General features: G+C 32.6%; 3 protein-coding genes across 7 annotated transcripts; 1 reads left to right on the plus strand and 2 right to left on the minus strand.

Annotated features, from left to right (window-relative positions):
• The first annotated feature begins 161 nt into the window (after positions 1-161).
• On the plus strand, positions 162-5,955 carry LOC123006602 (transcription initiation factor TFIID subunit 3). Of its 3 annotated transcripts, XM_044401201.1 has the most exons (12): positions 162-420; positions 474-716; positions 762-885; positions 926-1,814; positions 1,865-2,042; positions 3,314-3,711; positions 3,766-3,854; positions 3,906-4,066; positions 4,430-4,587; positions 4,911-5,044; positions 5,361-5,461; positions 5,517-5,659. In XM_044401201.1, exons 1-11 carry the CDS (start codon positions 255-257, stop codon positions 5,425-5,427), a joined length of 2,607 nt encoding a protein of 868 aa, XP_044257136.1. In that variant the 5' UTR covers positions 162-254; the 3' UTR covers positions 5,428-5,461; positions 5,517-5,659. The 3 variants fall into 3 exon arrangements, with proteins under 3 accessions (XP_044257136.1, XP_044257134.1, XP_044257135.1); XM_044401199.1 differs by lacking the exon at positions 4,911-5,044 and having other exon boundaries at positions 5,517-5,955; XM_044401200.1 differs by lacking the exon at positions 4,430-4,587 and having other exon boundaries at positions 5,517-5,955.
• LOC123006603 lies at positions 5,919-7,145 on the minus strand. 3 transcript variants are annotated; one of them, XM_044401202.1, is made up of 5 exons: positions 6,988-7,145; positions 6,773-6,932; positions 6,557-6,720; positions 6,201-6,510; positions 5,919-6,146 (listed from the first exon to the last, which is right to left on the minus strand). In XM_044401202.1, exons 1-5 carry the CDS (start codon positions 7,050-7,052, stop codon positions 5,994-5,996), a joined length of 852 nt encoding a protein of 283 aa, XP_044257137.1. In that variant the 5' UTR covers positions 7,053-7,145; the 3' UTR covers positions 5,919-5,993. The 3 variants fall into 3 exon arrangements, with proteins under 3 accessions (XP_044257137.1, XP_044257138.1, XP_044257139.1); XM_044401203.1 differs by having other exon boundaries at positions 6,773-6,946; positions 6,988-7,120; XM_044401204.1 differs by lacking the exon at positions 5,919-6,146 and having other exon boundaries at positions 6,380-6,517.
• A 327-nt stretch (positions 7,146-7,472) lies between these two features.
• On the minus strand, positions 7,473-10,926 carry LOC123006260 (cullin-4A). Its single transcript, XM_044400609.1, has 5 exons — positions 10,543-10,926; positions 9,414-10,493; positions 8,193-8,998; positions 7,987-8,139; positions 7,473-7,938 (listed from the first exon to the last, which is right to left on the minus strand). The coding sequence occupies exons 1-5, from the start codon at positions 10,775-10,777 to the stop codon at positions 7,843-7,845; spliced, it is 2,370 nt and encodes a 789-aa protein (XP_044256544.1). The 5' UTR covers positions 10,778-10,926; the 3' UTR covers positions 7,473-7,842.
• Between the last annotated feature and the right edge of the window lie 1,796 nt (positions 10,927-12,722).

The raw sequence follows: 12,722 nt of genomic DNA on the forward strand, positions 1-12,722 counted from the left end.
TGTTTTGTTAAAAATTAAAAACTATTACACTTTCTTATTGTGTTTTACAATTACATAGCAAATTGCTACCTTCACCGAGGTGCAAATAGTGAGAATATTGTCTTGAAAACCTTCCCGCTTTTTCGGAGCAATCTTTTAACTGTCAATCTGTCATCTGTCAAGGTCACGAGTGTTGACTCAAAATGGAAGTTTATTTGTTTTAGATGTTTGGTGCACCCTTTTAAAGAATTTGTGTAGTTAACTAAATCGGTAAAATGTCTCGCAATTACACTCGAGATCATCTTAAAATATCTGTGGCAAAAATTTTACAAACACTAGGATGGAATTCGATAAATTCAACACCTTTAGAGATATTAACCGATATTTTAGGAAATTATATGAGCCAGATTACCAGGAATACAAACAGTTACGCAAATGAATGTACAGTGTCTGCTATTTAGGAACCATCGGATTGCTAATATTTGTGATTTTAGTTGGGTGCACCCAACCGAATTTGGACCATTTGGGTCTGACCTTTAGGGATATGGGGATCAGTGTTCCCGAGCTAGAAGAGTACGTGAGATATGTAAATTTTGCTGCAGCACCAAGCCCTGTTCCTAAATATCCCATACCCAAGGAAGACCATTTGAATTTTTTAAAACCAGGCAGCAAAGAGGTGGTTACTAGACCTGTCCACATTCATGAACACTTACCCCCCATGAACCCACTTTTAGAAGGTAAAAGCAAGTTTTTAGTAATGTCATTTATAGAAACTATCTTAGGTAGTAAAAATGAATTAGAAGCAATCACTTGTAAAGTTGAGGAACCAGAAGAAACAAATTCTGAAAATTCACAAGTTTTTAAAAAACCGGCCGACATATCACCTTCAGAATTTAAACGGCCTAGGTATTAATTTTATTTCCAAAATATGTTAAGGCTGTCTTAGTTTCCGTAGAGAAGAAGAAGGCAGTAGACCTACAAGAGAAATAAGTAGTGTGATGATGACAACTTCAGGGTTCTTATCACCAGCCAGAGAAGGCAAATTACCTGAATCCAGAACTCCAATTTCATCTGTAGATCCGATGGGTCCGGTAAACCCACCTCAGGAGACCATAGATCTGAACAAAAAACCGACGAAAGTCGTGAAAAAAGTAGAAAAGAAGAAATTCAAACAGGAAGCAAATATGGATCCCACTCTTCTTGGAAAAAACAAAATGAACTCAATGAAGTGCATACTAAAATCCAAGCAACAACAGAAAGTACCTAACAAAGTCCTAAATTCTATACCACACAACAACGACAATATTTCACAGTTGCAAAACAAAGCAAACCAAGTCGCTAAGATAAACAAAACCTTAGCTGCAGCTCGGCTCAAAACTGAGAAACTCAACACTACAATTACTCCAATTCCAATGCGGCCCAACAGCCCTCAAGTGTTCTTAACTGAACACGACAACGTTGACAAACTCTTCACTGAACCTGACAAGAAAAAAGTCAACATCTTCAAAAAGATATCAAATGTGAAAAACGAAAAAGCCGATATTAAAATCAAAAAAGACGACATCAAACAGGAATCTCGGGAAAGCTCCCCTGATCTTATAATTGATGAACCCGACGAGGTTCTTCCGAAATTCACCCACTTATCAAGCGACGTAACCATTGAACCTATCAATTCCTCCATTCAAAAAAGTCCAGAAAAGATGGACACACCCTATTTCGATGATGACTCCCAACCTGGAACACCATCGACTCCTAAAACACCCGAAATGATCTCACACAGTCCGCCAATAGTCAAAGAAAAACGGAAGCGGAAAGACAGCAAGAAGATGAAGAGAGTAACCGGTCTCGTAACCAATTTGTATTTCCACTAAGCGTTATTTTGCAGATTCCGAAAAATCAAAGTCCTCATCGGTTAGATAATGACACGATGGATATAGATATGGAGCGACCGAAAACACCGGAAGCTCAAGTATTACCGAAAATGGAGTTTCCGCCAAGTGTGCCTGTTCCAATTCCTAATCATGCACCTTTGGCTCCAATTCCATTCCCTTTCAATTTTGGAGGTACGAAACGATTTTTCCAAGAAAATTTATTTTTCTAAGTTTGGGAACGCGATCAAGGTGTTACTAGATTCTGACAACAAACTTTATTTTGGTACCTCATATTTCCAATTATACATGTAGGAAAATGAGAAAAAATCGCTTAGTATCACAAAATACGTTTTAAACAGAAGAGCTCTTAGTCATTTTTATTAAAGTATTTATTCTCTACTGCAACTTTAGATTACATTTTTTTGCACCAGCACAAATAAAACTATTTTATTTACGAAACTCGTTTTTATGGTTGCATATTAGGAGTCTTGAAATGCTATAAACTGATATAGTGAGGAATTATCTTGTCCTAGAAATTTATTTGATCACTGATCACTCAATTTAAAAACAAAAAAACCGATTTGTTTCTTTATCAATTGGTTCTTCATAACAAATTAGGCGTTTGTGGGTATAGCCGGATGAACAATTTTATTTTATTTACAGTGTGATTTATTTTCTATGGTTATGATAGGTCTTTCATCCTATGGAACTTATCTTTTTGGTTTTGCATCACAAATTTAACTATTTGGTAATGACAATTAAAAGGGTAAAAATTGATGTTGGTTGTCTAGAATTTAGAGACAACCAGAAACTTAAAACTTTTTAAATATATTACGAGTACAAAACATACCTTGTAATTCGATTTTTTAAGCACATATTTAAGACATTGAAGGCCATATAGTTGTTCCAGGGTTTAACACATTTTTAATCGCGGAACACATAATATCTATTTGGTAATCTCAGAGAGTTTTATTTATAACACAAATTAAAAGGTATTTTTGTCGTTACAATAATTTACACTATTAGTTTTCACACTTTTTCATAATTAAAATTTTAAAAATCTAAATAGACAAAACACTACTGCCACTTATCGTAGGAGACACGAGAATTCATTGTTTATTATTTTTGTATGATAGCAATATGAGAAACTTAGTGCCTAGTAAATCCAAGGTATACGTCACAGAAAAAAAAAACAACAAGTTTTTTCATATCTCTGTAGTTAGTAACTTATATATTTTTACCGATGTATATCTTGGATTCACTGAGCTTTACCAAAGTCGTCAAACATACCCTGTTTCAAATCTATAGAATTGTGCTACTTTCAATTTTTAGTTGGACTTTATTTAATTCTTTCATACATTTGGTCTTAAAAATGTAATTGGGATGGATTTGAAAAGGGACGTGTCATATGATGAATTTTTTCATTTTTGTAGTGCATTTTTTACTTATAAATTATGTTCTAGGTCCAGGACTAATACCAACACCTTTAGCGAATCCACTGATACCTCCATTGACGTTTCCACCAATGAATTTGTACAATTTCGGCCAAAAACCACATTTGTCTTCGTTCCACCAAAAAATAGAACCACCTCCATCAGATGTCCACGTGGTGGAAGATTCTCCACCTCCCCCTAGCAAACTAAACCAAGAAAAACCACTTTCTAATGACATTGATCCAGGATCACCTTCGTCAAAGTTAGAAAAGAAAAACAAAGAACACAAAAAGGAAAAGAAAGACAAGATTAAAAAACGAAATAAAAAAGATAAAATCAAGAACAAGGCTGAAAAGAAGAAGCTGAAGGAAGAGAAGAAGGAGAAGATTAAAAAGGAGAAGAAAGAGAAAAGGAATAAGGAAAAAGAGGTTGTTATTTGTTTATTTAATTACAGGATAAATCTGTTTATGTTTATTTTCTAGCTGAAAGATAGCGATTCTCCAGGGGTAAAAATAACGTTTAAACTGAAATCGCCGTCTCCCAGTCCTGAACCATCCGAAACTAGAAAATTGTAAGTTGAGAAAATTAGGCAAAGTGCCAAGAAATAACACTTTTTTATTAGAAACATCAAGCCGATTGTGAAAAAGGAAGAAGAAAATGTTGTTACGAGTAGTGAAGATAGGATAAAACGTGAGACATCGCCCGGTTTAGCTAAAATCTCAGCTTTAGTGTGCGGACCACCCAAACCTAAACCTGTTAACCCTCCAAAAGCCGTGCAACCAGGCAAGTTTGTGTTGAGAATAGCACACTCACATTTATTGTTATCCTTTGTTTTATTATTATTATTTGAACTAATGCCAAATTCAGACTAACGACTTAGTTTTGGTGGATTTGGCAACGTTGTGTTATAATTTTTGTTATTTGTATGCGTGTGCGATGTTGCCACCTTTGAATTGTTTTAGTTTTGTTTTTTTTTAATCACTAAGAGTTTGGCTTGCATCAGTTAAACAATGTACCACTAAGCATGGTATTAGTTTTAGCTTTTGTTTTGTTATTTGTTGTTTTGTTTAGTTTTATTTGTTTTGTTTCACTTTTATTTTTTAACATACTGATGAGGTTTCTCCTTACTATTTTTTTGCTCTGCAGCTTTCAATGACAGTTATCCTAGTTCCTCTTCTGATAATTTCGTAAATCAAACGAAGAAAACCATGTTAAAACCCATTCCTAAAATACGAACAAAAGAAATTAGGAGAGAAATTGTTGATGTTCCAATAATACCACCAGCTCCTCCTTCCAGATACATTGTAAGTACTATGTAAAAAGCGAAAAACGAAAAAGAAGAGCTCAGGCAGTATCGAAAAAATCAAATCTGACCTAAGAAATCATCTTCATTCTCCTACCCGTCTCCTCTCATTGTCATTTATTTTTATCATGCATTATCTCTTTGCTTTAATTTCATTTGCTTCATTTAATTTTAATCGATGTCATGCTTGGTGGTTGTAGTGGACGGGAGTTTTGGTGCCAGTTGTGTAGATTTATGCATGGGTTTTTCGTTATTTAGTCGTTTGAGTGTGATACCTTTCTTGTACATTATTAAAAAAGTCGTTAAGTTGTGAGTTTTAAACAGCTGAAGATACAGCACAAGAAGAAATACCAAACACACCAACACCTAGAACTGGTCCTGGACCAGGTAGGCCCCGAATTCATCCCATCAAACCAAAACCTTCTAAGCCTAAAAAACGACGAACACCCGTCAAGAAAGTAAGTTCAGTGTATGTCAGACATATTGTGAATTTTTTATCACAATATTCGGACTTGTTATGGCTAGTCTTATTTCCTTATCTTTGATATGAGTGCCCACGATTTTATTCATCATTCACCAAACGCTTAAAATTTTCAATATGGTCAGATTTGAAGCGCTTTATTTTATGCTGCTTAGTGTGAATGTCTATCATCCTATCATCGTACGCTTTTCCCACTCACGCGAAGCATTTATAATCATGATTTCAATTCACCACTTTATGGTGATGGTGAATCGGAGTCGGTTTCCACCCGATTACTACACAATTTCTTCAAGGACGCTGACGGAAACGAGGTTTGGATATGTCCCGGCTGTGGACGTCAAGATGACGGCAGTCCGATGATTGGCTGTGACGGATGCGATGCATGGTACCATTGGTAATAAATAATTAACTTATGTTTGTTTTGGTCGATATTAATGAAACATCTGTAGGGTTTGTGTGGGAATTCAAGTGCCACCAGACGATAGTGAGGACTGGTATTGCAGACATTGTTTACTTAAAAAAAATGAAGACTTGCAAAGCGACAAACAAAAGAAAAAACGCAAGAAAAAGGAAAAGAAAGAACATAGTTGAGATTCGTTTTAAAGCAATAGGTCGTGATGTAAATTGTTTCCATACAAATGAACAGTAATTTGTTTGTATAATAGTGGAATGATTTGTATATTTTTGCCTGAAAAAGCCTGAAACCGTCTTCGTTGTTTGGAAATGAATTAACATCACGATCTACAACAAATAGTACCTACACCTAATTAATTTTTATTTATACCTTTTCTTTTTTGTATATTTGTAGAGAAATGTAAAAATTGGGGAATTTTATTAAATACAATTTTGTATTAAGTTTTTTACAAGTAATTTATTTAAATTTTAATTGTAAATTAATTGAGTCTGAATTAAATATTGTTATGTATTTAACTTTTGGGTTTTATAAATGTCCTTATTTTCTTCCTAGCGTCAAAAATATCGTTCTGACAACCTTCCACTTCTAATTTTATTTGGGTGTGTAAGCATTCATTTTTTTCTTGTAATTTTTTTACTGTCATTTTCAAATCTTTTACATTTTTCTTAAACATGTCACAATGGAGCAAACTAATAATTATTCTTATCAATTGACTTACCTCTAATTTTGATATTTTTATTTCATTTTCAAATTTTGACTTTTGAATAACTGAGTAGAGCTGTCTGTTATGTTTTCTCAGTTTTGAAACAAGCAGACTTTGTCTTTCAATCTCTTCCTTACTTTTTTGAATTGTTTGCCTGTATCTTAACTTAAGTTCGTTATTTAATTTTTCACCTTCCTCTTTTAAGGTTTCCAGTACAATATTGTAACTAGCAGAGGCAACGCCAGATAATTTTTTGATAAAATAATGTTTGATTCTATTAGATTCCTCTAGTTCACGGAATAATGATTCTCGAAAATAATCAACCCTGAAAACTGAATCAATATTTGAAATAATCATTAGTTATCACTTACTGTCCATTTAAATAAGACATGTGTTCTGTGAAATGTCTCTCATTCTCTTCAATTTCTTGTTGAAATGATTCCCTTTCAGCATTAAATATTTCCAAAAATGCAGTTACTTCCAACAACTTTTCCTTGAGATTTTGGTGAAGAAGTTGACTATTTTGAAAACTGTCCTACAATCATATTTTGTTTTTTCTACTTCTATTATAAAAATTTGTATCTTACATGTTCTGTTCTACGTGTTTGATCAACCAAGTTTGTTATGTATTCAGATACACAACTTGTCCTTTTCTCTAATAATTTTTTCTTCAAAATAGTTATCAGTTCCTGTTGTTCAATGAGTTTCTTGTGCAACAGAATGTTTTTTGCACTAAGGTCTTTATACCTTGAACAATTTACCTACATGAATTAAGATTTATAAAATAGGGGTATCCATTTACCATTCAATTCGTTGCTCTTCAGACAGTAACAGTATTTCACAATTATCACACTTAGGATACATCATGGATACATTCCGGTGTTTTTTATTTTAGAATGAAAATGTAATGTAATACTTTATTGCATATATTTCAAGTCAAAACAAAACATTTGAACCAACTGTGACGTTTAAACTACTTGGGGAATTTTCAGTTTTGAATTCCTACCAACATGACATTTGAATTTAATTTAACGGTCGGGCTTAGGGAAAATTTAAACAAAAATGAGTAAAACTTGTTTTGGAAATGTGAATTAAATAAAAAATTATGTTAGTAATAACTCTCATAGCATTTCTGATCTTAAAACGCGAAATGGCTGAATAATAATAATTGACAAATTGTTAGTAGGTATATTATATCATCCTTTAGTCATTTTAACTAACTTAATTAATGTTTGGTAATAATGTTGGTTTTGGATTTGGGGATGGGCCTAAAAATAGTCGATTTCAAACCACGTAATTTTTTATTTAAATTACAAAAGAAAAAAATCACATTTTAAACCGAGACTTAACTGTAAATTATAAGATAATTTTTACATGTATGTATTTACAATATACTGAAAATTTAAAACAGAACGAACAAATTAACTTGTATTTACAAGTGTTTTATAAACACATGTAACTAATAATATAATGTTAACAAACTCAGGCAATATTAATATACTTTCTTGAGAAGAAGTTGTGAAATCAGTGATGGTTATTTACAAGCCAGGAGCTCTGGACTAGAACAGAATGAATGTCTCCATTGTATTTTAAAATTCAGATAACAGCAAACCATGAAAGTACATAGATTAAATAAAAATAATACTAATAAAAGAAATTAAGCCACGTAGTTGTATTGGTTGGAATTATCTTTATCACGTTCCATGTAATCTCTGTCAATGAGAGATTCGATGCGTTTCTTCAAATCAGAAGGCTGAAAAAAAAAGTTAACAAAACGAAAACAATATTAACAACAACACACCTTAACAGGAAACTTAAGCTGTGCTAAAAGTTCACTAATGAGCAAATTGTGGCTTAAAGTCTTTCTCATTTTCATGATTCTAACAATTGCTGCATCGATTTGATATTGCCGGTCTTGGAACACACGTTCTTCAGTTGCTTTCTGTTCCTCAGTCTGTAATAATAGTAAAACAATGAAAATTCAACAAACATTTAAAATACACTTACGGTCTCCTTCATCTGTATTTGGTTAATCTTGATACGGAAAAGTTTATTTACAAAGTCATTATTAAATTTAAACTTGTCATTATCTTCAATTTCTCTCCCTTTCGGGATTTTATTCAAGACTCTAGCTTTCCCACAAGCTAAACTCTGTAAAGTTCTTCTCAATTCCCCATCTTCGATATTAGTAGCTGCCTTAATATACTCAAAACTATGTTCATCAGATTCGTTAAAGAGGAGTATTACTAAAGTTTGAAAAAGTGAAACGACTAACTCCTTTTGTCCTGCTTTAAATCTCGCTTTGAGAACACAATGACCCAAAGTTGGTTGCCACTGTAATTTCCTCCCGTTGTGTTTACTCAAATAAAACTCTTTAAAAATATCTTGAAACTTGACCATTTGTGGTGGAAGAGTTACGTCCATGGGAGTGTAAGTGGGCCAATATCCCATTGTCAAAATATTAACAGTCATGTCTAGAGGTATTAAATCAAGCGTATTTATATTCAAATGTTGCTTAAAAGCCACATTTATATCTTTACTCAACTCCATATCTTTAAACATCCCTTCTAACTTTGATGTGAAACCACCACCACATTCCTGTTTCAATTTACTCAACATGCTTTTTTCGGCATCTACACTCGCCGATTTACCCACGAGCAATCTTTTGGCTAAGTCTTTTTTATAGAAGGCCTCGAACACGTCTTTGCCGTGAATAAAACGAAACAAGACCATTATCTTGTCCAAAAGTCGCTCCAGCTCCTCTTCGGTGGCCTCTTTATTGCCAGCACGAAGCTTTGAGTCCACGAACTTTGCTACAAAAAATGATGGACATCCTGTATAATTTGGCCCAGAAAAAAAAAGAAAACAAAAATTATACTATTGTTATAGTACATCAGTAAATCAAATTATAGTCGGATATAAAAGAATTTAATTTTCTTTTAATTTTACATACATTAATAGAAAAAGTTTTTTATTTACTGAATTAGGAACAGTAAAGGCAAATGAATAAAGTTATAACTATTTATTATCTCGGAGTTGTTTTACTAGAAGTTATGGGTTATCACTAGTATAGCATTACTAAACAAACAATTTTTTGAATTTAAAAATAATTTCAAATTGGTAATAGATTTGTCCAGGACAATGGTAAATTTTACAAAAAATGTAAAATACATGTTTTTAATTCAGATTAGATGAAACGGGTATTATATAAGAGAAAATAATGCTTACCAATGAGTTCTGCAGGCTTGTTAGTCCTTTGGTTGATGAAGTGTTCAAAAGCTTCTTTGAGTGAGTTGCTAAACATTTCATTTTTCTTGAAGCAGGAGGCGACGATATTATCCATGGCGTCCTTAAAATCTAGTAATTCTTGAACCATTGTTTTATCTTTTTCTGGATCAATGACAATGGTACGACCCTTTTTCTTAATAAAAGCGTTAAAAGCAAGACATAATTCATGAAGGCCATTTTTAACGCGACTAAAGAGCTGGTAGAGTAGAGACAAATCATGTAATCGGTTCTCTTCAAGAAGGTTATCAAGTCCCTTTTGGAGAATATTATTAATATGTTCACTAAGCAACTGTTTTTCAACAGTATGAATTAATTGATATTTTGTACTACAATCTAGATAATGAATGACCCTTTCGTTTTCTTCATGAATTCTTTTATCTACATGAGCCAAAAATTCAGGCACTTCGAGTTCTTGCATAAGCCTTTGGCCTTCAGCAGCATACAAGCGTTCAGTCGCTTGCAGAAATTTTTGTTCAAAAGCTTTGTTATATATTTGTAAATCAGTTAGCATACGTAAGAGTGATTTGAGTAAAGTCCTGTCGACTTTATCTCCTTGTCTTTCCTTTTCAATTAACATCAATAAACCTTCCACTACACGCGTTTGGACTAAGGTATGTAACATGAAGTACTTACGAAATAAATCTAAACCCATGTCCCAAATTGAGGATATATTTGGGTTTTGGAGAACGTAAGTGCGGTCAAGATACAGAAATATGCCTCTTATCATTATCATTTGATTACAGTGAGATTGCCAAGTGTCATTCATTTTTTTCAAGAACAGAAATCTGTCCATTGGCTCAGTTATGAACCGTTCTATATTGCTGCAGACGTGTGCCTCAATCAGATGCGACAAGCCGTTATACAAAATATGGGACATCTTGTGACTACACATATTCCCAACAGCTTGGTACAGTTCTTCCAACAAGTATTCATTAGGTTTTGATTGTTGAATTGCAATGACAGCACTCTTTAACTTCTCCCAGGTGGTTTCATGGTAATCCTCAGGAAGCTTTGGTTCACCTTAAATAACACAAATACACGCAAATCAAAGCAATGACAAACCTTTTACTTTTGAAATTCTTTATGATAAGCTTTTTGGTGGTTGGCTTAACAGAATGGATGTTTAAATTCCTATTGACGCCGTTCACATTTGAAAAATTTGCTCTTCTATTCCGTTCTGGCGAATTGTCACTCATGTTTTCATCAATTTCTATTTCCAAACGCAACTTTTTTGGCGATATTTGGGGTTCTTCCAACCTCTTCACAGGACTTCGGTCCTCAATGTTACTAACGTGCCTTGACATAGAAAACCATCACCAACTCTTACAACTAAATAAACTAATTACGAAAATATACTCGACAGTGTTATTAACTAAACATTATTGTAAGATTTCTAGAAATTACTAAAAATTTCCCTTGGCAGGAACACAACATACAAGTGCTATAGCGGCTGTCAAATTTTCAACCACGCAGAGGTTAGAGGGCGCTCCTGTCTTTTGACAGACAACGTTTGAAATTCATAATTTATTTTTTTCTATAAGTAAAATCCAGGCCGTACCCAAGGGGAGGATTAGGAGGTTCAAAAAATATATTTATTTTTTTTGTTATTTTAGTGAGTTAATTTTTAATTTTTGTGAATTAATTTTTCATGTGTTAATTATACAGTGTTCCATTTTTATTGTTAGGTATAAATTTTAATAAATGATCGTATATTCAATTTTAAGTAAAAAATTCCCTATAAACATGTTTTGAAAAACGCTATTGTAAGGGAACTAGATCCCCTAAAAAGGGTTCGTTTTTTAAAGGGTTGTTTCTAATATTTCAGAATAGATAAATTTACAAAATTTGGTACAACTGAAAACCTTTGTATGTAAGTTGCGGAATTAAAATTTCGGGCAGTATTTTTCTGTCACTTTAAAAAGTTCACTGTAAACTACCATTTACTGTCATCATGACTGACATTTGACAATTAAACTTTTTTTTTGTTGTTAAGATTGTTAATTAAACAATTTGTCTGTCTTAGGAAATTTATTACTTGAATTAAGTGTAATTAAATCATCGCTTTAATCTGCTGCCTACGCATTATTATTATGCCACAAATCACTATTTTTGAAAGTAAATAAGTCAAAATGACATAAACATGACAAGAGTAAAAAATGAGGTTATTAATGTAAAGGTTGTTTTAGAGTTTAGATTATGAAAATGACAATAGTGAATAACTGAATTTACTGAAAATCGGTAAATTGTAACGGGAAAACGCAAAAGATCTTTTTTTTATGAAAAACTATGAAATTTAGAATTTTGTTGCTGATAGTGGCAGGAAACCACAGGCAAAATAGGTAGAGTACTTTTTACCCTAAACCTACCCAGTTTAGGAAGCCCCTAATTAAAATTTCAACATTTTATCTTTGTACTCGTTTAGGTGTATAAAGGTCTTGTACCAAATTTTGAAATTTTTTCTAAAATGGTTTCGGAAATATTGGAAAAAAATCTATTAAGACACACCCCTTGCGTAGCATTTTTCGATATATATTCATAGGAAACTTTTCTCTTAAAATTGAATATTCTATCTCTTGTTTAAATCGGTAACAATAAAAACGGAACACTCTGTATAGTTTTATAAGTATTAAAAATTTATTTTATTTTTTGTTACTTTTGTGAGTTAATTTGTGTTTTTTTATGTTTAATTAGGATCTCTTAATTCAATAAAAAATAAAAACGTGTACTTAGAGATGAGCAATGCTTTTTTGTTTTTCAATAATCCGCCATCCTTCATTCGATTTTCATGGACCAACAAGAAGCAATTTTCTCCAATGGTGTATATACCATTTTTTGTACGACTTGCGTTAAAAAAATAAAAAATTGACTGTAATTTTTTAATTAAATTTAAAAATTAGCATAAAGCTAGCATTCTTTGAAATTACACCATGGCAACAATAAAAATGTTTGTTGACGATGAGCCAATCAATGAATGGGAATGACTTAGTAACGGGAGCAAATATTTGCTCCCGTCGTTATGCACATTTCTCTCTCTTGGGAGAGAATTTTGACTTCTGTCCCAGTTTTAACATAAGAAAAGTTAATAACTTTTTATCGTATTTGCTACATAGAAGGCACTTTACAGAAAACTAGGTCTTTCAAAAAATTTCAAGATATACTCAATTTTCCAAAACTAAAATTATGTTAGAAATTAGTCTTTAACTAAGCAGAGCTCCAAGAATAACAATTTAAATCGAATTTTTTTACAAG

Source organism: Tribolium madens, unplaced genomic scaffold, assembly GCF_015345945.1.
Source record: "Tribolium madens isolate multiple individuals breed KSU strain unplaced genomic scaffold, Tmad_KSU_1.1 Scaffold_2;HRSCAF=44;Tcas5.2_LGX, whole genome shotgun sequence".
NCBI lineage: Eukaryota > Metazoa > Arthropoda > Insecta > Coleoptera > Tenebrionidae > Tribolium > Tribolium madens.